This window comes from Talpa europaea, assembly GCF_964194135.1.
Source record: "Talpa europaea genome assembly, chromosome: 2".
Classification (NCBI taxonomy): domain Eukaryota; kingdom Metazoa; phylum Chordata; class Mammalia; order Eulipotyphla; family Talpidae; genus Talpa; species Talpa europaea.
In genome coordinates, this window is record NC_140068.1 from 48127223 (window position 1) to 48149782 (window position 22560).

General features: G+C 33.5%; 1 protein-coding gene across 3 annotated transcripts in view; it reads right to left on the reverse strand.

Moving 5' to 3' along the window:
• The window catches only part of GRIK2 (glutamate ionotropic receptor kainate type subunit 2), a gene marked incomplete at both ends in the record, with an annotated part of 584968 nt that overhangs the window by 192807 nt on the left and 369601 nt on the right, over positions 1 to 22560 (reverse strand). For all 3 annotated transcript variants that reach the window (XM_084228044.1, XM_084228045.1, XM_084228046.1), the window contains one exon: positions 10085 to 10198. In XM_084228044.1, the coding sequence (XP_084084170.1) occupies positions 10085 to 10198 (114 nt within the window). The remainder of the gene's footprint in view (positions 1 to 10084; positions 10199 to 22560) is intronic.

Here is a 22560-nt window from a genome sequence, read left to right on the forward strand (position 1 = left end):
CTCCCGCGCTTCTGACTGTACCCAGTGCTTGCATAGATAAATGAATAAATCTTTAAAAAAAAGAAAAGAAAATTGTATTGAAAAATAAAGAGAAAGCAGAACCTTAAGAGCTTTAATGAGGATAGCTCCCATTATTGATAGGTAGTGAATACTTTGATTACAGATTTTCCGACAATTTTATCTGCACTATAAAACTAATACCAGCGTTAAGAAAAAGGATCACCAGTATAAAAAAGTATTTTAAAGACAAAAAAGACTACAAATTTAAAAAAAAAAGCAAACTCTTAAGGATAAGAAATTTTGTTAAGCTCCTTCAGTTTGTTTTTCTTTCGAGCTGACTTGGAAACACCACACATAGATTTTTCTAACATAAGTGCCCAGCTCTGCTTGAAAGCTGGTGCAAAGGTGCCAGGTCATCAGCCAAGTGAGGAACCAAGCCATGTTCAAACTCCTCCAAGCAGAATGAAGAACTAATAAAGAAGTCCCAACTTTTAAACAGCTTGCAATTTTCCTCTCTAAAAATGGCTAGTTGTTTGTATGCATATTCTATATTGTTTAAAAAATACATTACTTAAGAAAATTTCATAGAATCATTTTGTTATGATGTTGAGAAGAGTAGAATTTTTTATCAATTTTATTTCTAAATGCTAATTTAGTTGATCTGAGTATATAAATTGTTTCCCAAAAATTAAGAAGTAAAGATTGTTACAGTATTTAAAGCATTTGTCTGCATTAATTTAAATGGCACCATTAAGCATGATGAGACTTAACAATCCAGTATCATTAATATTTGTAAAGTTCAATGACTACTTGTTTTTATAACTTTGAGGCTGATAATTTCAAACTTGCAATTTCACTTCCTTTAATAAATACCACCAGTGGTCTAAAGTACATTCTAGTCATTCTAAAATAATGTTATTTTTTTCTTAGCTAAATAAAGAAAATTCCATAACTGTTTATAGTAAATTTTGGTCTTAAAAATGAAAAGGGATAACATATTTATGACAATTCATTAAAAATAAGCTTACCCATTAGTATTTCATTATATCTTAATGATTAATAATAACCTACAAACTGATGGAGAAAATACACAGAAATATAATGGGGCATGCCAATTTTTTTTTCTAAATCACAGTCATAGAAATTAATAAGAACAATAAGCAATAGATAAGCAGAAATAGTAGTAACACAGTTGACCGTTAAAATTCCATCGACAGGGCATCATTATTCATTTCCTTTTTCAGGATCCACCATTCTAACTGTTGAGCTTTTGCTGATGTAGAGATAAAAGATCTTGCCATTTTCTGATTCCTGGTCTCATAGAATTCTTTTATTTTTTAGACTCTTAAGTATGAGTTCAGCCATACCTGATTAGCATTTATGTCAGAAGCCTGTGGTGCACTTCAGGTTACCAAAATTGGAAGCGAGACTACCAAGAGGAAAAAGTGAAAAAACCTAGCAGCTACCATCTAGAACAACTTAATGCTTCAAGAAAAGGCAATAGTAAGGAAGTGTTGTTTGTCAGGATCAAAAATTACTGATGAAAGAGTCTCCACATGGACTCATATTTTATTCTCTTGCCTGAGAAGCAAAGCCTGGTCAATTGATATTACAAGACATTATTAAAAATAGCAATGAGTAGAAAATGAGTATCATAATCTGGGGTTTATGTTTTTTAAGTAAGAACAAAATAACATGACAGTCCTGTAAAGCAGAACTACCTTAATAATAACTTTGTAATGGACCATGTTTATTATTATTTTTTTTTATTTTTTTTCCAAAATCAAGACCATTCTGCAGGAATCCACAAAGTTTCTTTCCTTTTTCTTTCTTTTATTTTGTTTTGCAAGTCTATTACACAAAGACATTCTTTTTAATGACTGATCCTCTTTCTTGCACACAAATTCTTTAGTACACTACTGAAGGCACAATTACCACAGTCTTAGTTGTTGCAAACTGTATTTACTTCCTTTCAGAAAAGTAACTTCAGAGAATTTACATGATTTACAAAAATCTAAGTCTTTATTGGCCATAATTATCATTCTAAGAGGAGTTTTTGCTTTTACTCTATATCTATAGAAAATCTGCTGGGATTTTGGAAAGCAAGAACTTCTTTCTCCTTCAAATGTGATATTTAATCATGAGGAATTGTAGTGAATCCTATGGAAATAATGACTGCATAAATATGTTGAAATTAACTTTCAAGAAAAAGATTTGCTAGTTGTGTTGTTCACTAACATTTTAGGAAATATACTGATGTCAGAGCAATATGAATTTAAAGGAGCATTTGGCTTAGCGATTATCATTCATGTTTATATGAAAAAAGAATTCACATTTTTGTAAAAATCGGCATGCTCTTAAATTCCTCTACTGACTGAATTAACAGTGCAGATTGGAGATCTTGGTCTTTATGCTGGTATTTATATTTTGGCCTTTAATATTTCATCAGCTTAATTCACAAGTGAAATAATAAAGAGGGGGGAAAAAGCTGAAGCTCAAATCAATCAAATATGCCATTTCACTGTTCTTCCAGTAAAAGGTTTGATGAGAAAGGAGATTTCACCTATTAGCTAATCTCCAAACTGCATTTCATTTCTGAATTTAATTTATTATTCTCTTAAATGAATAATCAAGATTTGACTACATAACAGTTACTGCCAACATCTTCATCCATACATGGCTAAATAATTTTATTACCCTCCCCACCATTCTTATGATGCTCTGTGATGAAGCCAACGACCCAGCTTCTTAGGCTTTTAACCTTCAAGTCCTCATCCATGCTTCTCAATTATTTTTTTGCCCCATCAAATCTATTGCCTAGAAATTTCATGCCTGATTTTTCCATGTTGCCATCTCTTTCCTGTTGCTTGTAGTTATAACACCTTTCAAATCAGATTCTACAACTTCTTCATTTTATAATACACATGATCAATCCATAGCTCATTGTTCAACATACTCCTGACTAGTTTCTTATATTCTCTTACAATAATCTTTTCCTTTCTTTCTTTTTGTTATTTGAATCATGAATACGGAGTTTAAAGAGACTGAGGTATTTAGGAAAATAAATGTCTGCCTTTGAGTGAACAGAAAATTATTGGAACCATAAAGTTTAGAAATATAGGAGAAACAGTGTGTTAAGGCCTGAGTGATGAAGGAGGTTCAATACATGTTGAATTTGGCCCTAAACATTCAGGTGGATATATGTTCTACAACTAATAGCAAATTTATATCTGAATCTCAGATCAAGATTAAATTTGAAATTTAGATTAAATGATTTTCATAGCACTATTGTGATAACATCATTAAAAATGAGAAAGCTAAAGTAAAATTATTGCATTTCCATGTAATTTGCTGTGGTTAAGCTGATCCAAAAATGCAGATTTCTCTATATATTCTTCTATGCCAAATTTAATATATTATTCATAAGAAAATAATCTTAAACAAAATTATAGTATTGGCAATTAAAATAACAAAAAATGGAAATACTCAACAGTCTTTATTATGGCAGCATTTAAAAATTAGATTAAATAAGGAAGGATAAAGGAAGCAACACTAATGCATCAGTGTGTATATTATGAGGTAAAAACATAAGATTGAGACCCTAGGATTTTAAAAATTATGACTAACTTCACAAAAAAACTACAGTTTCTTTCTGTACTACCTCCAACAGCTTTATAACTGATCAGGATGTCTAAAAATATATATAAGAAGTTATTTGAAATAAAATACATTGAGGTATTAGAACAGATACGAAAGGGGGAAATGTAATACTAGCATGATCCCCAAAATAGAAGACAAATATATGATGAAAAAAGGCTTGGTTGCCTTTGAACAAGTGAGCTGCAGGAATGGGGTCTGAAGAGACTGAGCTTGACTGAGGCATTCTCATCTTGAATGTTAACATTGAAGAAGTACTTACATATATGTATGTACAATATTCTCCTTAAAGTATTTTGATCTTTTGATCTTATTATCTCCACATTACATGCTTAAAACTGTTTATAAAGAGTGTAGAGCCTGCTAAGAATGAAATATTTTTCTTTGTGAAGCTGTAATGTCTGAATTTCCAAGCCCAAATGCTAGCAACTCTAAGAACTAGGTGCTTGACAGTCCTTCTGTGACAATGGAAAGAGTAAAATCAGAGGGAAAACTCATTGCTGTGGGGTACTTGAAGCCCTAGAAATCTGCTTTTGTTGATATTACAGAAGAAGCTACAAAACCATTTAGGGTATGATTTGGTCACATCACTTTTTTGAACGTGATTCTTTCCATTGTCCTTGGGACTTTGCTCCCAGCTAAGCTTTCTATATTTGTGGACTGTAACAGCAAAGCTGTACAAGCCTAAGCAAGTAAACGCTGAAATACACTGAAATACAATACAATGTTCAGGAAATGTTAGTAAATAAATAAATAAATAAATAAAAATAAAAAACAAGATTAAATTGCAAAGACAAGCAACTTTGCTTCATTCATTGAGCTGCTGAAAGAAAGAACCTTTGCAAGAGTAAGTAATTTTTCTGAAAAGGTAACCACATTTATAATAATTTGCATATTGAAGTTCTAGTAGTCATCAAGGGAAAGAGTATGTACAGTGACATTTAAGTGCTAACACTCTTTTGATGAACAAAAATCAATTATTCTACAAGAGCAGTACAGTGGAAAGCACTCAACATAGAGAGGCCTGAAAAAAAACCCATTGAAAACTAGGAACACAATGGGAAATAGGCATTCCCTCTACTGACTTAAATAATACTCAGCCAGCTGAATCAGTCCCAAGTAGTAAATCCATAGCTGTAAGGACTATAGAGCCAAATTATAAATCGAAGACACAGCAAACATTATTCTTTAAAAACTCTCTCCATCTCAGTCAGAATTAGGATTTTTGTTACCATTTTTTTGATAAAAAATCTACAAATTTTAAATGAAAAAATTTAATAAAAATTTGTATACCTCCTGTACACAAGGAAGAGACTAAGCATGACTGAAAACACCCAAGTGACTTCAGAAGCTTCTTAAATAGCTTACTTAAGCAAGAGAAAGGGATTGGGGGGCATGGGGAATTCAAAGGCCAGAGAAGTAATATGAGGAATATTAAGGAAAGGACATACGTAGACCTGAGCTTTAGGTTTAGACCCTCAGGTGAAGTTGCATAGATTTCTAAGGTATATGAAATCCTAAATCTCAGTTAAAAACTAAAATAAAATAAAAAGTTTAGGACTTTCTAAAATGAATTCATTATATGATATAATTATATGCTGCCTCTACATATTTTACTAGTAGAGTAAACTATGTGTTGCTAAAAGTAAATTAAAAATTATTATATATATGATGTTTAACCTCAGCCTTAAAGAGAAAAAATGAGATCAGTCCCAATACTATGTTATTGATCAAAAAATCAGAGATCATGGTTTAGAGACTGAAAGAAAACTGAGTGCTAAATTAAAACAGGTGAGAAATAAGAAGCCTAAGATCTCCAAGGAAGAAGACACTAAATCAGACTTTCTAGTTGGAATGTGTCAATAGTTGAAGTTACACTTATACCAATATCACATTGCTTTCACACATGTGGATTTCTGGATGAGTATTGCTTTAGGTAAACAGTTCTCAGTCAAGATGCTATTTTGATCATAAAATATAGTTGTTAGACTTTTGCATAGTGGATCACTATAGATTTTATTTTATAATATTATTGTTCAGGGCCTCCCCTGGTGGCACAGGTGGTTGAGTGCCACACTGTGAAGCTGTCCGCAGCCTCTGTAGCGCTGGTTCAATCCCGGCCTGCCGGCGAGGGTCCCACATGGCACGGCAAACCTCTCCAGTCTCGCCCACTGCTCCCCTCAGCAATGTATTTCTTCATTCTGCCTGTTCTGCTCCCCACTCTGTCTCTGGTGAATCCTCTCACCCTCCCATGAATCTGGCCTACATCCCTGTTCTTGTATTAATTAATTAATTAATTAATTAATCTTAAAAAATATTATTGTTCAGGTTGGCTAAACAGATTGATTGATATCTTGCTGTGCCACTTTCTACCTGTGAAACCATAAGTAGATGACCTAGGCAAACTGGACGGGAGCTTTCTCACCTATGAAATGGTACTAATAATGGTACTACATGAACAGGTCACCATGACAAATAAATGAGTAAATTCATTAGTAGTGCATTCAATATTGTCTAGCATATAGTAGGCCTACAATAAAAGTCTACTATTGATTTTATAATGAACCATATTATATAATCATATTTGATGAAGTTGAGAAACAGAACATAGCATCAGTCCCAGTAATTAAGGCCTTCTTTCAATTTTATAAATTTTCCAAGATCTTTATCACTTTAGAACCCCTGAACATACTGTTCTCTCTTCCAAAAATACTCCTTTCCCTTTCTAATTCTATCTCAAACTTCACATCTCAGTTGTTTATTCTTCTTCTGTGAAGCCTAACATGACTGATCTTTCCACTCCTGACATCCAATGTAACTCAGGATCATCCCGTAAAAGGTGTCACACCATTTATTCTTCTCTTCTATCCTAAGCACAAAGGGTGTGTGTGTGTGTGTGTGTGCATAGGTGAAAAGACAGAGAAGAGAGTGTGAGAAAGAGTATGAGAAATAGCATAAATTAATTAATTAATTAATTCTCCCCATGAATCCCTACCAATAATTTCTATATTCCATGAAGACAGATAACATGTCTATTTTGTTCATCAAATACAGCTTTTAATGCAATGCCTAGTAGATTGTCATCACTCCATATGTATTTGTTAAATAAAAGAATGAATAAAATAAGTAAATAAATGAAATTCAAAAGAAATAGAAATGATTATGATTAACAACTGGTAAGAGGGAATTCTAGAAACCTCTCTGGTTTTTTTAAGACATATCACAAAACTGCTGAACAAGAAGCATAAGTGAACTCTTTATGAACATCGTAATTTAGCAACAATCTTCTCAGAAATTTTCTAAGGGAGAAAAGTATAAAATAACCATAACATAAATCAAATGATGATAACCTCCTTGTAAACTGTAAATTAAATATCAATAAATTACATCAAGCATAAGACTTATGTAAATAAGGTAAATAATCTCTCCAAACCTGTTTTTTTTTTCTTGATTATGGTTACTATGTGAACAGAGGATCAGAATTTTTTTTTTCCTACAAAATAGTATAAAAACAATTAGAGTACCTTCCTTTTAATAAACATCATAATCTTTTAAACATCATCATACTCTAAAATATAAACAACATGTTTGCTAAAATGTAAGATTAATATATGGTCCACAGTTGATCTTACTGTTTAGTTACAAAGAGTAATGATCTGAGCGGTAATTTTTAATCATTATTTAGATGAAAATTACCTGCGTAATTAAAAAATATGAACAAGTTCAAAGTTTAAAGGTTACAGTATGGTTTGGTTAGTGGTACTATATTAAAGGTTTTATACCTGACTTCAAATGAAGCTAAGATTCAATACCACTTCTTTTAAGACAGATACACAGTTAGTTATGATTGAGAAAAACATCTGGATACTTTATATAAAACAATTCTGAATAATTAAGATTGAGAAATTAGATGGGTAGTCTTAATCACCTCCTTTGTTTGGACAAGAAGTTTGCAATAACTTGACTTGAAAAATGCTTAATTATAATCATTTAAAGTTTGCTTACTTCCTCCAATTTTCCATTTAATTAGATATCATTTATTTAATTTGACAAATACTTAATGTTTACTATTATGCCAAAAACTTTTTTCTCCAACACTGATCCAAACACTAAAAAATTTGACCACTGGTCTTTTATAGATTCATGTCAAATGGAGACATAGACATACATAAATGTTCCCCCCCAAAAAAAGCCTGGCAAATACCATAATAGAGTATTCTATAAATTCTACTCCCTTCTCCCTAGCAGTCACACAACTAAAGCGTTGTTCAGCAGTTTCAGAAAGTTGGTGTCATTTGAGATGGGTCTGGAAGAATGACTAGGATTTGCACAGAGGGAATAATTTATAATGAGTAAAGATTTGGAGACAGAGAATAAGTGATGCATTTGGAAGTTTGACTGGGTTAAGAATAATATAGAAGGAAGCCATATGATGAAGACTGTAGGATCCCCTACTCAGCACTGTACTCCATGAGCACCATAGAGGCACACGTATAAAAACAGGAGACACAGATCTATTCCTCTAAGGACATTTAGTGATATTGAAGAAATAATGAAAAAATAGCATAATCAGCATAATATTAACTCTGAACAATATCTCAGTATTATAATAGTATTATAATTTCTCATGGAGAGAAACATGCTACAGAGAAAGAAAACAGGGCTAACACAATCACAGTAGCAGCCTAATTGGCTATGCCAGTTCAGTTAACAGGGGTTCTGAAAGGGAGTAATGGAAAACAAGGATAGCAAGGTGGCAGAAAACAAGACTTTAGAAGGTTTTGCAAAACAGTGTAGAAATTGGAGGGCTTTTTTAGTGTCAGTATGGAGTCACTGAAAATGTATAAGGAGAAAGCAGACAAATAATAGTTTTAGATGTTTACAGTGGAGAATGGGGGTACACTGCAAAAGGGGAAGGTTGTTGGCAGGAGGGATAGTTACAAAGTTAATAGAATACAATAGTACTAGTATGAGATTGTAAAACTGAGGACATGCTGACATAAAATTACTCCCTTTCAGAACCCCTGTTAACTGAACTGGGATAGCCAATTAGGCTGCTACTGTGATTGTGTTAGCCCTGTTTTCTTTCTCTGCAGCATGTTTCCCTCCATTTCTGAGGGAATTATAGTACTATTATAATACTGAGATATTATATTGTTCAGAGTTAATATTATGCTGATTATGTTATTATTTAATAGCAGAATACAGAATGACATAATATAGAATACTAGCACTCTGTAAGAATATTCCAACTGAAAACAGAGTAGATTGGTGGGTATGAGAGTCATCTCTGAAAATATAAAGAGATACAGGAAAATTAATTTTAAAGGGGCTTAGGATGTTTGACTATCATGGGTAGTAAGCAAGAAGTCACTGAGGTCCTTAGCATGGGAATGATTAAAAAAAGGTCTCATGCGCTTCTTCCAGTGTCATTTCATGATTACCAGCTTTGCTTCATTACCAAGCTGTTTTAACCCAAGCTATTTTAACTCAAGCTGTTTTATTTTGACATGCCTGGAGATCTGACATCCCTTGTTGTCACTAACAGGACAAGATTATGAATTCCCCTTGGCTTAATTTGCCACCATAAATCAAATTTGGAAATTATATAAATGCAAACAGTGTGGGGTGGTTTTCTGGACATTAATCTCACATTTGTATTGACTACCTGGGGAGACACAGACATTGATAAGCTTATTCTGTAGGTAGAAATTCTGACTAAAAAATGTAAGAGTTCCTTACTTACCTAAAATTAAATTTTCCATTTGTAAATGGCATAGTAGGCATAAATGAACATTACTGTGTGATCCAATTAAAATATATAATTATAAGAGAGGTAAAAATATCTAACTTATCAGTATTAATTTAACTGTGTTGGTGGTAAAAATATTTCTGGCTTATAAAAGCACTTGTTATTTGATTTCATTAGGAAGATTAGTAAAGTAAAAAGTGATTCTCCATGATGAAAGCAATTACATTAAAAGCAAAGTTAATATATAATTATAATAGAAAAAAATCCTGAAAAATAAATGGGGCACCCTGTGAAATAATTTGCATGAATGAAGGAAGCAGCAAAATTCACTAGCTATATTTATACAACTGCATGTCCATGTATTTTTCAAACCTTAACATTGACAATTCTTCAACAGTGATTAAATTTGAAAAAAGGTAAAGATGCACAGTGATATATGAAGCTGTATTATTAATCGACATAAGCAACCCAAACATTAATATAATTTATATCACTGAAGACTAACAAAATAAAACTGACTCAATTAACATTGACTCATCTATTATACAGTAATTGCTAAATAACTGTCAAATACATTACATTTTGTTCATTACTAGCCCAATTATAATGTCCTTTTCTATCCCCTTCCATGTTTATCTACAGTTATCTAAAAATAATGGGAAAACAAATACTTACCAAAATGGTGGTAACGATCAGAGAACGATTAGATAAGGAATCTGTAATGTTGGCTGGTTTTCCCTTTTGACTTTCTGTCATATTCAGGCCACTGGCTGGATCCCAAGTACCAATCTATAAAATACCATATGTATTTTTTAAATTATCCATCAGGCACCTGGGAGAGTACTGCAAGAGAAAGTTAAGACTGCTAACACTTATTATTCACCTCTGCTGCATTACCTGCTGTCGTTAAAGGCTGCTTGTTTTAAGCATGATTCACTGCTCTGTGAAGTGTGTCCAGTGAAGTGTGACATTAAAGAAGAAAATGATCCACTGCACTTCTACAGTCAGTGTGGGAGCTCAATTTTCCATTCAAACCTTCATTCACCAAGATTAACCGTATTTGATGATACCTTGATAGCTGGCTAGAAACTCATTAATAGCACATATCTTTTACTGTAATGGATCTATCCCATCCTCTCATTATAAAGATGACATGCCATATTATATGGACAAAACTAAAAGACAGCAAAACCTGAGGATCCAGGATAAATTGATAGGTAAAGGCAAGTTTAAATATAACAAGTATGCTATGTAAACCTCAGTAAGGCAAAATTGTAGCCAGAATCATCTTAGGAGCTATTAAAATACACCAATGTAGTTTTTAAAACACTCTGAGAAAGGGAGATTATAGCACAATCTCATCTGAATTAGTCACCCAAATATTTTCTTCTGTAGTCTAATATATATTTTAACTTAACTAATATTCTCAGATTAGATCATATACTCTTAGTGTTCATACACTTTATTCCCACTGAACACAGCCTATAGGACACACCTCCTGGAGACTGAAAAAAGCATACATTAATACATATAGCAGTGGTTTATAAGAGTCTGCACCATTGTACCTTTATACAACAATGGTCACCACTAAAATACAACAGAAACCGGAGGAGATATGGAATCAGTAGTTCTATTCTTCATCCTCTTAAATCAGGGAGTTATTAATAGTGAGATTTGCCTTTCATATACACTTAGCAAATGAGCTAACTTTTTCCCTCAAAGGTAAGGAAAACCATCAAATTATCTTTAAAATAAAGTTTTGATTGTAAATTATTTGAAAGTGACATTGATTTAGCAGGCAATATTTATATGTTGCCTATCTAAATATGCTGATAAGAGTCTTATCAGCATAAACATTCAAATATCCAATTACAATCTTTTTGTTTTCTCTATATATCATTGGATTTACTCTTTCTGATTCCTTTATAATATGCTTGTTTCATAGGGATTTCTTAAGACAACTATCTCCCTTTAACTGGAGCAGATTAAACGTAAAAATATTAGTAATTTGTGCTCTTCATAAAATATATACATCATTCTAAATATTGTATATAAGTGCAAGCCCTGGTATGTTTTTTTTAAGAATGCATTTGACTATACTAGGGCCCCCATTAACTGTATTTCCAGTGCTGCCTAAAAAAAAATTCTCACCGTGATTTCTCGAGTTAATTTTCCTTTTACCATTTAAATATTACATATTTCTGATGTTTGTATCAATAAAGAAAAAAGTAAAATAATACACTGAGATAAAAAACAGAAAGTATTGATTTAGACTTCTTTACCAAGAAAGTTACCCGGCAGAGAATTAATTTTCTTAACCTCAAACTATGAATATCCTGCATCATATATTGCAACTACAAAACATCGTAATTTTGGGTCAATAATAAAAGGTCCTCAGAAACCAGGCAGTTACATCAGAAGCAAAGTGGAAGGGCACAAACCAACAGCAATAATCTCACAAAATTTCAAGATATATAAGTGAGGGGCACAATCTGATTCTGCTCTGATCACAGAGTGTGCTTTGGGGCTGCATGTTCCCAGAGCAGGTGCTTTGTTCAAGTTCCAGCAAGACATCAAGGGAAGTAGGAGGCCCTGCTAGAGGACTGAGGAGAGGTAGACAGAGGGGATGTAAAACCTAGAATGCCTGCTGACATGATTAAAGTGATTCAAATTCAAAATCATTTAAAAAACACTCTGTTGGCGTGCAGACCTCTCCTACCGCCCGCTGCTCCCCTCAGCAGTGTACCTCGGTCCTTCTACCTGCTCTGCTCCCCGCTCTGGCTCTGGTGAATTCTCTCACCCTCCCGTGCTTGTATAAATAAATAAATAAATAAATCTTTAAAAAAAAAAAAAGAGGAAAAAAAAAAACAATTCTTAAAAAAATAAATAAAAAACACTCTGTTGGCTAAACAAGACACTCTGTACATCTTAAACTGCAGTGACTGTTACTTCTCTGTCTCTGGTCTATAATTAATATTTAGCTTGCATTTGTTCCCTTTGGTTTTAAGTCCTTTCTTTCATTACATTTTTCAGACATATAATGCCACTGAAGTATTGGCAAACATTTTCCCCATGTTGTCTGCATAATGACATCCTAAAGATATCTATATCACTTTTGTAAATCTCAGATTTCTTGGCAGAATATTATGAATATTCAGAAATTTTAATAAAATTAAATTTTAAATCAAATACAATTTTGTATGATTCCTAGATTTTAAGTACCCTGGGATGGTATAATCCAAAACTTTCTATTGATTGAAGAAATTGTCACCAGTGGGTCTTTTGTTTTAATCACAAGAACCATAAAGTAAGTCAAGATAAGTTATTGACTTAAATTTATTTTCAAAGGCACTATTTTTCATTATGAATTTAATCATCTCATTTTAGTATTTTTTTTTCAGTTCTATAATGAGATAAATATATCTAATCTTTACTGGCCTCACAGGAATGCTTTACATAGACTGAGACTACATCTTGGTTGTATAGGCACTTGAAGTCTATAACTATCTTTCTGGTATGACATTAATAGCACACTCTTAAGCAATAACAAATATGGTATATATAACAAGTTATAAGGTCACGCTAACTATAAAGATCAAACTATATCAGTAAATAAAGGTGATTCAAAAACATAAAGAGCTATGCCAAATTATGTCATTCATTTTATCATGTTTTATATTATAAAGGATTTTTAAAATAATTTTAGCCTTCTGTTCAAAAAAAATAATTCATGTGAAACTATGAGATTCAGAAAAGATATGAGGTAATCAATTTAAATTTTGAACCTATGCACTTACAAAAAGTCAATCCTAGTCTAATGTTTTTCTTTTAATTAAAATATATTTGACATGGGCCTCCCCGGTGGCGCAGCAGTTGAGCGCTGGGTTGCGAAGCTGCCCGCAGCCTCTACAGCACCAGCTCGATCCCCGGCTGCTCCCCGGCCACCAGAGGAGGGTCCCACATGGTGCGCAGACCTCTCCTGCCACCCGCTGCTCCCCTCAGCAGTGTATCTCCATCCTTCTGCCTGCTCTGCCTCTGGTGAATTCTCTCACCCTCCCACGCTTCTGACTGTATCCAGTGCTTGCATAAATAAATAAATAAATCTTTAAAAATAAAGAAAGAAAGAACAATCGTGAAGTTTTAAAAAAAATAATATATATATATATATGACATAACATTTTGTAAATTTAAGATGTCCAACATGTTAACTTGGTATGGACTAATATTCAGCCATAAGAAAGAAGGAAATCATACCATTTGCAACAACATAAATGAACCTTAAGCATGAGTTATATTGAGATTAAGTCAGACAGATAAAGATGAGTACTATATGATATCAGTTTATAGATAACATCTAAAAGATCTAACCTTATAAAAACAAAGAGCAGGGCCTCCCTGGAGGAGTAAGGGGTTGGGACACAAACTATGAATCTGTCCACAGCCTCTGCAGCAAGAATTCAAGTTCAATCCTGGCCAGCCAGGGAGCCACCCACATGGTGCAGCAGACCTCTCCTGGATCACCCGCTGCTCCACTCAGTAGTGTACTTTGGTCAGTTTTTCTGTTCTGTACCCTGACTCTGTCTCTGGTGAAGCCTCTCACACCCCCACACACACCCACACTTCTGGCCTGTACCCCAGCACTTTTATGCATAAATAAATAAATAAATCTTAAATAAAATAAAAACAAAGCGTAATTATTGGTTACCAGAAGATGGGGGTTCAGGGGATAAAAGTACGACTTTGCAATGAACAGTAAATGATTCCAAGATCATAGTAATGTTTTAGCGTACTCCAAGTGTTTGATCTTTAAATGTACGTTCCTCGATAATTTTTATTATACTCCATTGAATAGACAAGACCTCGCAGAGAGTGTCAGATTGTCTAAATCCCATCACAGGGCCTCCCCTGGTGGCGCAGCCACACTGTGAAGCTGTCTGCAGCCTCTGCAGTGCCGGTTCTATCCTGGCCGGGTCCCACATGGTGCAGCAGACCTCTCCTGTCTCGCCTGCTGCTCCCCTCAGCAGTGTATTTCTTCAGTCTGCCTGTTCTGTTCCCTTCTCTGTCTCTGGTGAATCCTCTCACCCTCCTGCACATCTGTCTTGTACCCCAGTACTTGTATAAATAAATAAATAAACCTTTAAAAAATAATAATAATTTGGAAAAAAATAAAATAAATCCCATCAAATCTTCATCACTTACTATTTGAGGTTTTACTATGATTTCTAACCAGTTTCCTCTTTGTTGACTGTTTACTTTTCACGTATCTTTGTTCTTATACAAAACAATTTATTTGTAAGGGATAACTATATGACATACTTCTAGCTACTTGCAAAATTGAAGACATTTTTGTTGCCTTTCTAGGAAAGAAAACTTGACTGAATAAAGACATATTGTGTTATAGACTTGTCCAGACCTCTCTAAGGGCAACCTGTTTTGCAGTTTTTTGTTTTTTGTTTAAAGGAAATCATTCTAACATTGTCTATTTGGAAGTTTTAATGAGAGAAAGAGAGAGATTCTGTCATTATGTTTTCAAGAATGTATAACATGTATATCTTCATTTTTTGAAGGTGAATTTTATTGCATTTATAATTTTTGGAATTGTTCATGTTATCATGTCTTCTATTTAAAATATACTTTTTAAACTAAATAGACACTTCTCCAAAGAAGACATACACTAGTCAACATGGGAAAATGCTTAACAGTATTTATCATAAGGAAAATGCAAACCCAAACCACAGAGAGATACCACCTCATTTGATGAGAATGGTCCATATCAAAAATTCCAGAAATAACAAGTGTTGGCAAGGATGTGGAGATAAAGAGACACTTGTAGAAAGGGAGACTGAAAAATAGTATGAAGGTTTCTCAAAATATTACAAATAGATCTACCATATCTTCCAGCAATTTCATACCTAGGAATTCCATACCTACCATATCTTCCAGCATTTCCACACCTACACCCAAAACATGCAAAAACATCAATTTGAAGAGATATATACACTCCTATATTCATTGTAGCACTATTTACAACAGTCAAATGTCCAACGACAGATGAGTGGATGTATATATACACATTGGAATATTACTATGCTATAAAAAGAAAAAGTTGAAACCTTGCCATTTGCAACGAACATGGATGAAACTAGAGGGGATTATGCTGAGCCAAATAAAGCAGAGGAGAAAGACAAATTATAGATGCTTTCACTCATAATGTAGAATATGTAAAAAAAAAAAGGAAGACACATATCTAAACCAAAACAAACACTAGAAATCTGACTGTAGAATTGAGGCTACCAGTGGGTATAGAGAAAAGGGGGAAAGGAGCCCAATGGACTATTGTGGAGGATTACAGGTCCTTTGGTGTGGTAACATACATCTAAATGCCTGTGAAGCAGTGCCTCTAAATCATATACTAAATGCTACCTCAATAAAACATAACATGTTAAAAAGTAGTTATATTCTCTATATGGAATAATTTCCCCCTTTTACTACCTCCCACATGTACCTTGCTCATTGCTTCAAATCTAGGGGAAAAACAGTCCCTACATTTGTTCTTCAATGGACAGAACACCTTGTATAGCCCCCGAGAGTAGAACCCAGACCCCAAAGTCTTTGAATACAGGTCCTACAGGAGTTTTATATGTGAGTGCTCAGAACATATTGATTGAATGAAAAAATAAATGTGTTACATCCTTCAGGAAATATATACAGCTTTAAATTAAAATTATATTTTATTTTTACTTATCTTCCTGGTTAGATTCTAAATGACTTGAATATAGTATATCACCATTTTGAATTACAGATACTCAATATTCATGACTATTGAATAAATGAATGCATGTGATAGGTGAGTGCTGAAAATTTCAGCCTCTTTCAGTTTGTTACCTTCCCAAACCTGTTCATTCATTCATCTGTTTAGCAAATATTCACACTACAGTGTGCTTATTCTTTCACATGTATGCATTTTGTTAATTATGTTTGTTCAAGCTCTATTTCAATATCATATTTAATTTTGGGGAGTATTATACTACATGGCTTTGCCATTCCTTGACTATATTTTTGCCATTTCCTAGACTATATTTTAATATAATTTTTTTTCTGTATAAATGTTTTATGATTTATTTTTTGTATTTTTCAGGAAAGTTTAAATTCTTCATATAATATTGCTGGGTTACTGGATTTTTTTTATTTCTGTGTAGAAAAAACATTTTTAGAATGATTTTTAAATTATTTATTTAAATATTTTTGTAATTGGTTGATTATGTTTTTGACAGTTTTCTCATTATAAACTTTTTATTTTACTACTCATATTGCATTTTATGGTTTCTTACAAATGTGTAAGTTCACTCTGTTTCATGCAAACAGAATCATTGGGACATGTTTCTAATTCTCTGCAGAATTTGCACCAATAATCCGTTTGTCCAGTTTACCTAAAACTTTCTCATATAGGAACAAATAAACATTCACTGTTAGGTTTAAAATATCAATTGTAAATCAAGACAAGTTCATTTAAAGTTAAGAAATAATTCAACATGATTTCTCCTCTAAAACACAATGGTACAATAGGATTTTTCAAAATTCTACTTAAGCTGGGCCTCCCTGGTGGCACAGGAGTTAAAGTCTCAGCACTATTAAGCTATAGCCAGCCACTAAGGCATAAGTTTGATCCCCAGCCAGGGAGCTGACCCACATGGTGTAGCAAACCTCTCCTTTCTTGCCCACTGCTCCCCTCAGCAGTGTATTTCAATAGATCTGCCTGTTCTGCTCCCCACTCTGTCTCTAGTGAATCCTCTCATACCCTGCATCTCTCACCTACACTCCAGTTTTGTATGCATAAATAAATAAAGCTTAAAAAATCTACGTACACTGTCTTACTGACCTTTACTAACAAAATATCTCTGGATATTGGAAGATGGCAGGAAAAAAGCAACAGTTTTCCACTATAGAACAATGTAAAAAAGAAAAAAAACACACTGTTTTGACTTAATGTTGGATAATATATCTGTCATAAGTAAAGGACATCAGTTTTACTTCTCCAGAGAAGACCTATGTGGTGATTATGAAAAACCAAAGTGTGAATTATGTTTAAAACTGACTTAAGAGAAACATATTGTCTTGCAAAGTAAGTTTCTTTTAAAAAAAGGCCTTCCTTTAATGAGTTGCCTCCAATCACATGACCCATAAAGATTAGTTTGCCTTGAAGTATATTTACCATTCCATTAAATGAAAAGGCATCCCTCAGAGTATCATTTGAGGGTATTAAGAAAAGGAAAACATAAAGAAGGTCTTGATATTAGGAGCTAATTTATATTCAGGAGATGAAAATTCTCTCCAATGATTGAATGTACACTGTGGGCTGAATCAATGAATTAATCATATGGGTATATTACAATAGCCATTCTTTCTGGATAATTTGCAAATTCAGATTTGTCTAGTCTGTTTGATACTTGAACAGTGGGGACAGATATTTTCCACATAGTGTTTTTTCTTTCTAACTGCAGCAGGCTAGTTGGAGACTTTTTTTTTTCTTACTTCATCCTTTCTAATGTTAAATTTTAAATGAAAAGTAGAGATAGTTGCTTGCATGATGTTTACAAAAAATTCAAGTACATGCCTAAAATTATTGTCAGTCAGTTTCCATAGTATCTGAAATTTCACCATTGAGAACTACAGAGCTAATATAAGAATAATGAATCAATACTCACATAATCATCCAACAGGGATGATTAAGATAAACACAAATATTTCATGTTTAGGATTTTCATTTAAGGCAAAGTTAACCCAAAACACAACAAAGAGTTAAGAGACTACTAGTAGTTTGTTTTCAAAAAATAGAGTTTGAATAATGAACTAATTTTCTCAAATATAATAATGTAATAACATTCAATTAAGGCCCTTTATTCCAAACATAAAAATGTAGTTTAGAGAGTATTTTGAAATCAAGCCAGTGCATTACAATTGTGTTATTGTAGTAAATATGTTAGTATACAATTGTTGAATAGTCCAGTTATAGAAATAACCCAAATGTCAAAAGAGTGGATTAAGAAGATACGGTACACACACACACACACACACACAACAGATTGTTTAGTGATAAAAAGAGCTGAACTGTTGTCATTTGTGACAATATGGATGGAACTGGAAGGTATTGTGCTAACCAAAATAAATCAGGAGGAGAAATACAAATATTGCATGGTTTCGCTTATTAGTGAAATGCAGAGAAACAAAACAAAGGGCCATTCAAAACCAAGCCAATACAAAATCTAGAAATTTGTCAATTAAAATTAAAATTACCATTGTGGGGAACAATGGGAGGTAGAGAGCAAAGTGTGGAGAGGGCTCAGTGGACTGTGGTAGAGGACTATGGGTGCCTTGGTGGTGGGAGCGTGTAGTAACATACATCTGAAGAGGTTTGATCCTATACCTCTGAATCACATACAGTGCTATAAAACAACCATACTTTGACAAAATAAAAAAAAATATTTTGTTGAAAGGAAAAAGTCAATATTCTCTGATGGGCCAAAAGAAGAAAGTTGTGCCGTTTTTAAAAGAAATTATTATTGAACCGATATTCTTTTATGACATTATGATAATCATTTCAGCTGTACACTTTCATAATTAGGCATTTGTATACACTACACATCAAGACCACTGACAAAAGTCTAATTTCCAACCCTTATCAAATATTTGACTCCATTTATCAGGTTCACCTCCCACAATGCCTTCCCCTCTCTTAACCACTTATCTGTCTCCTGTACCTGTTTATTTTTGCTCCATTTTGTTTGTCCTTAGATAAAGTGACTTCTACATATAAACATGATGCATAAATAGTATTCTTATTTAAGTATAATATTCTTATTTTACCATCATAGAAGTTAAAATTTACCAAGAAAAATAACTACAACCACATTCACAATCAAAAACTTTCAGTACATCTGTGAGACAGTGCATATAATGAATTCTATAAAAGTTAGAAAAACAAAATGGTAACATCTCTTAAGAGAGACACTAAGCTTGAATTCTACCCAGGGTGCATTTTTGTTTTTTAAGATGCAAACAACACATTCTAGCTGACATAAAGAATACTAGTCAACATCAACTTTACTATTGTTTCCCTACAGGGAGGCAAAAGAAATATCAGTTCTCCAAAAGTTGGAATCCTTGTTTCTATGGGAACCAGGGTCTAAGTATTAAGTGTCATAAAAGAGAGGTAGATTATAAAAAAAAAAAAAACCAACTGTTAAACATTAGATATATAGAAATGTATTACCTATCCAGGGTGGAACTTTAGATATGATAAATTTTGGACTATAAATTCCATTCAGAAAACCTTTTATAAGGAGTTAATGAGTGCAAGATTCTACAGGCAAGAGAAAGGTCAATAGTAAAGATTGCTATGGAAATCACCACTTTTTTCTACTATACAAAAAATTCTTCAAAAATCATCTTGAAATGTTCTGATCCTAAAAGCTCAGAATGCAGTGTTCATTATAAAATCTCATTTTCTCTATTTATAATCAAAATGTTTGAATTTCCAGCAAGAAGTCTGTGAATTGCTGATACCAGTTTCTGTACTTATGAGTATAAATGCAAGCAGTGAATATTCAGAAAGTAAAGATATTAAAATTGAAATGATGCTTCACTTGAAAGTGAAATTTAAACTTTTTAAAGGTTTGCAAATTTGGATGATCTTAATTTACTTTATTCACATAAAGTCTTAACTTTGTAAAAATTGACAAACATATTTCCATAAGACAGATTTTTGTAGCCACCTTCATTTTTTAAGATCTTCTCTAAGGATGTGCAAGTTAGATATTGATTTTATCATAAAAGCATGCTTAGGCAAAGACATAGTTGAATTTTTTCTGTTTTTATAATTTATTTTAATAAGGTAATATTGATTTACAACAGAAATACAAGATCCCATCTCTTTGGCTATTCACAGGCGCGATCCCACTAAGATCCCATCTCTTTGGGTATATGTTACTACACTACATTCTCCATCAAGGCAACCATAGTCCTCTACCATAGTTCATTTTGCCCCCTCTACCCTTTCCTCTCTACCTTTCTCTTCCCCTGTTTCTCTGTATTCCACATATAACTATATATTTCTTCTTCTGGCTTATTTTTCTTAGCATGACCCCTGCAATTCCATCCATGATGTTGCAAATGACAAGAGTTCATCTTTAAAAATAATTTTTTTTTGCTGAGTAGTATTCCATTGTGTGTGTGTGTGTACACACACACACATATATGTGTGTGTGCATATGCATGTGTTTGTATATATGTATGTATGTATGTATTTATAATCCTATCTCTTTTTTAATATTTATTTATTTATGCATACAAGATGTGGGGTATAAGACAGAGGTGTGGGAGAGTGAGTAGTTTCACCAGAGACAAAGTGGGAGCAGAACAGGTGAACTGATGGAAACACACTGCTGAAGGGAGCAGCAGGCAAGACAGGAGAGGTCTGCTGGGGCCTGTGGGTTGGCTCTCTGGCCGGGGACCAATCTCACACTGTAGTGGCTGCCTGATAACTTCATAATGCTGATATTTAAACCCTTGCATCACAGGGAGGCCCATACACCATATCTTTTTAATCACTATGTGTCTTTGGACATTTAGGTTGCTTTTATAACTTGGTTATTGTAAATAGTGCTACAATGAACACAGGATTGCATATATCTCTTTGAAATAACGTTTTTGCATTTGGGGGAAGATACTGAGGAGTGGTAATACAGGATCAAATATGATAAATTTATTTTTAATATTTTGAGAATACTATTTTCCATAGGGACAGGACCAGTCTACATTTCCACAAGGGTTCCATTTTCCCCCACCTCTTCACCAACACATTGTTTCTGGGCTTTTTAAAATGAGCCATTCTCATAGGATGAGGTGATACCTCATTGTGATTTTGGTTCGCATTTCCCTTATGATAAGTGATGATGATTTTTTCATGTACCTACTAGCCACCTGTGTTTCCTTTGCAGAAGCATCTATTTAGATCTTCTGTCCATTTCATTATTAGGTTTTTCCTTTTTGTTGAGTTGTATGAGTTCTTTTCTACTTTTTATAGTTTCCAGGGAGAAATTCTTTAAGTGTAAGTGTTTATTTTCACAAAAATGGTTTCTAGATAGATCACCTTGCAGTGGAAATACACCGCTATCAGGCAACTTCATCTATTCAGTTCAAATCTATTTTATATAAAACGCTTCCAACTCTTTTTGCTCTAAACAGAATTCTTTTGAAGTTAAATTATAAGAACTTTCTGATTATTTCTTCATATCTTATACCATCAGTCATGTGTTCTGTTCCATTTGATGTTGGCCTTTCCTAAGCACATAGTAGAGCTTCAAAAGTCTAGAGAGGCAAGATTAAGTCAAATGGTAAATGACAGAAATCGAAATCTAAAAAAATCTCATTTTGTTGTCAGTTATGAAAATATATTTATGTTTCCTCATGTCATTTTTTCTTGACACATTATTTTGCTACTTCTCCCACTCTTTCCAAATGACTTTATTAATTCCTATGACAGACTGAATATACTAACAGACAATGCTCATACCAAGTATAATAACAGAACTTTGACCCAGAATCTCTAGAGCAAACTTCCTAGGAAACCAAACCACAACCTCAATAGAAATCTGCAAAAACAGGGCCTCCCTGGTGGTGCAAGAGGTTAAGACACAACTATGAAGCTCTCCGCAGCCGCTGCAGCATGAGTTTGATCCCCAGCCAGAGAGCTACCCATATGGTGCAGCGGACCTCTCCTGACTCGCCCACTGCTCCCCTCAGCAGTGTATTTCAGTCAGTCTGCCTGTTCTGTTCCCCACTCTGTCTCTGGTAAATCTTCTCACCCTCTACACCTCGGGCCTGTACCCCAGTTCTTGTATGCATAAATTAAAAAAAAAAAGAAATCTTTAAAAAACAAAAGAAATCTGCAAAAACAGTAAAGATCTGTTCACTGCTTTCTAAACTCAACTATTGATATGTCTTCCAAGTCAACCACTCAGGAAACCATACTCCTAGTTAGCACACCTCCATTTCCTCATGCACACTCTCTCCAAACTGGGCACACCTGAGTTTTTTCACTATAAAGCTATTCCACAACACTGCTTGCCTTTGAACATTTACCAGATGCAAAT